We start from the raw sequence: 2,500 nt of genomic DNA, 5'->3' as shown, positions 1-2,500 counted from the left end.
TGTGTGTGTGTGTGTGTGTCTGTGTGTGTGTGTGTGTGTGTGTGTGTGTGTGTGTGTGTGTGTGTGTATGTGTGTGTGTGTGTGTGTGTGTGTGTGTGTGTGTGTGTGTGTGTGTGTGTCTTACCCTCAGTCTGCTCCTGTGTCTGGTTCTCTGAGTGCTCCTCACATTCCCAAGTGTCTGGCCGGAGGCCCGAAACAATGTGATGACAGACCAGAATGGAACCTCGTCTTATCTCGCATCTGTTAAGCAAGCTAATATGGAGCTGCCGGGCAGAACCAGACACACACACACACACTCACACAGACCCATGCAAGGACAGAAAACAAAGAAGAGCTTTATTTCTGTCAGAGTAATTCTATTTCACGCTCACCCAGTGTTAAAGACAACGGAACAATGCCGCTATGCTAATTCTCTCTCTTTCTCTTTTCATCTCCCATCCTTTCTTTCTCTCCCCATCCCTCCTTCTCTTTTTCCCTCTCTCCCTCTCTCTATCTCTCATCCTTTCTTTCTCTCCCCCATCTCTCTCAGAGTGACCGTCTCCTGATGAAAGGGGCGAAGATAGTGAACGATGACCAGTCTTTCCTTGCTGATATCTATATGGAGGATGGAGTCATCAAGTAGGTCTCTCACCCCGCCTCGCTTGTGTGTGTGTGTGTGAGCGTGTGTGTGTGTATGTGTGCATGCGTGTGTGTAGGCCTGGGCGATATATCGGTATTACGACTACGACCGATATATTTTTGAAAATGATATGTAGCTGAGACAATATCGTAATACCGGTATTATGTCAAATAATGGGCCATTTTATCAAAGCCACTTGCTCTTCTGTGTTCAGACCATTCAGATAGCCGCAGCTCTGCTCAACTGCGCCCCTGCGTGTGCACGTTCTCCCTTGCAGCACTACAAACTTTCAAACATGACGGACACTGAGTCAGATTTTGTTTACCTTGATCAGAGGTTGGTGCTGATGCCTATTCCGTCGGCACATCAACGGCTAGAGCGAGAATTCTCGTTGTGAAATCAAAATTCCACTGGAGCTCCAAGCGGTTTTGTACACGCAGATTTAAGTTACAACACTGTTTACAGCTCTTCAACTCAACGGTAAAATGTCAAAAGGTACATAGCCTAGCTAATTTAAATACACTGATGAATGCTTGCGTTTAGCGATATACAGTAGCAGATCTAAAGTCCTCAGGGAGACAACCTACACGCGGGGACTCGTGAGCAGTTAGGGGCATCATTTTTTATGATTCCTGAAACCCCATTCAATCGTGCAAAAGGGATTTTTCTTACGAACCGGAACATGCAAAAATTAACGCATACAAACGACGGTAGCGTCTATCACACTCTTGATGAGTGACTCAGTTACGTTGTTTAAGTAGCCTAATTGTTTAAAACTATTTTTGTTGTTGATAGCAACATGTCTAGGCCATCATAGGCTGTACATTTGCTTGTCATCTAGGCCCTATCAAACCCTTACGGGTAAAAAAACCACATTGTGTGACAAAACTGCAGGTTTTTCAATATTTTTGTGCCCAAAATATTGCATTGTGCAGTACAATGTAGGCTTGCGTTGTCAGTCAGGGTCAACTCTTGGTCTTTTGTTATTTGCACAGCTTTATCAGAGCAACTGTAGCCTATGCCTATTGTAGGCCTATGTTATTGTTTACACTTTTTTACACAGCTGTGTTAGAGCAGTCTGAAATCATTCTAATTAAAGCTGGTTGAGTGAATACGAAACACTTAGCTCTTTCTGTTTAAAATATCGATATATATCGTATATCGCCAATCAGCTGCAAAATATATTGGGATATCAGTTTTGGTCCATATTGCCCAGCCCTACGTGTGTGTGTGTGTGTGTGTGTGTGTGTGTGTGTGTGTGTGTGTGTGTGTGTGCGTGTGCGTGCGTGTGTGCGTGCGTGTTTGTGTGTGAACGATGACCAGTCTTTCCTGGCTGACATCTATATGGAGTATGGAGTCATCAAGTAGGTCTCTCACCCCGCCTCGCTTGTCAATCATGACAATGACACCTGCACCAGACAGTGCATGATTGGTCAAGCCCACAGCAGAGCGCTGATACACACTGGCTGTGCCACACACACACACACACACACACATAGACACACACACACACACAAACACACCTCTGACCACTGCTGCTGTACAGGTGAAAGCCATAGTCTGTGCTCATGCCAAACCTATAATCTGAGGTAATCTTCATAAAGTCCAACACAGTCCAACCACATGTTTGTCCAACCATTCACTAAACCAGCTGGCCCTAATTAGAACACCTGTTCAGCCAGGTGTTAGTGATGCCACCTGTGTTAGCGTAAGGGCACAGGTAAAAGCCATACTTGGCAGGACCTTTACTTTCTGAAGGCGGATTGGCCACCTCTGCCTACAAGCAGCACCATTTATCATCTCTGTACCTTTCCTCCCCACACACACACACACACACACACACAGACACACTCACTCACACACACACACACACACACACAC

General features: G+C 45.4%; 1 protein-coding gene across 2 annotated transcripts in view; it reads left to right on the top strand.

Annotated features, from left to right (window-relative positions):
• dpysl2a (dihydropyrimidinase like 2a) overlaps positions 1–2,500 on the top strand; it is a 33,952-nt gene that overhangs the window by 16,932 nt on the left and 14,520 nt on the right. Inside the window, exon 2 of one of the 2 annotated variants that reach the window (XM_076269510.1) lies at positions 530–618. In XM_076269510.1, coding sequence (XP_076125625.1) covers positions 530–618 — 89 coding nt within the window. Of the gene's footprint in view, positions 1–529; positions 619–1,933; positions 1,984–2,500 lie in introns of those variants that run through there. The other variant, XM_076269511.1, reaches the window with a different exon arrangement.

This window comes from Alosa pseudoharengus, unplaced genomic scaffold, assembly GCF_046254945.1.
Source record: "Alosa pseudoharengus isolate Yale_2024_CS ecotype anadromous, Long Island Sound unplaced genomic scaffold, YU_APseudo_1.1 YU_APseudo_1.1_scf_6, whole genome shotgun sequence".
NCBI lineage: Eukaryota > Metazoa > Chordata > Actinopteri > Clupeiformes > Clupeidae > Alosa > Alosa pseudoharengus.
The sequence above is the reverse complement of the archived record's forward strand: the minus strand, read 5'-3'. Positions and strand labels throughout refer to the sequence as shown.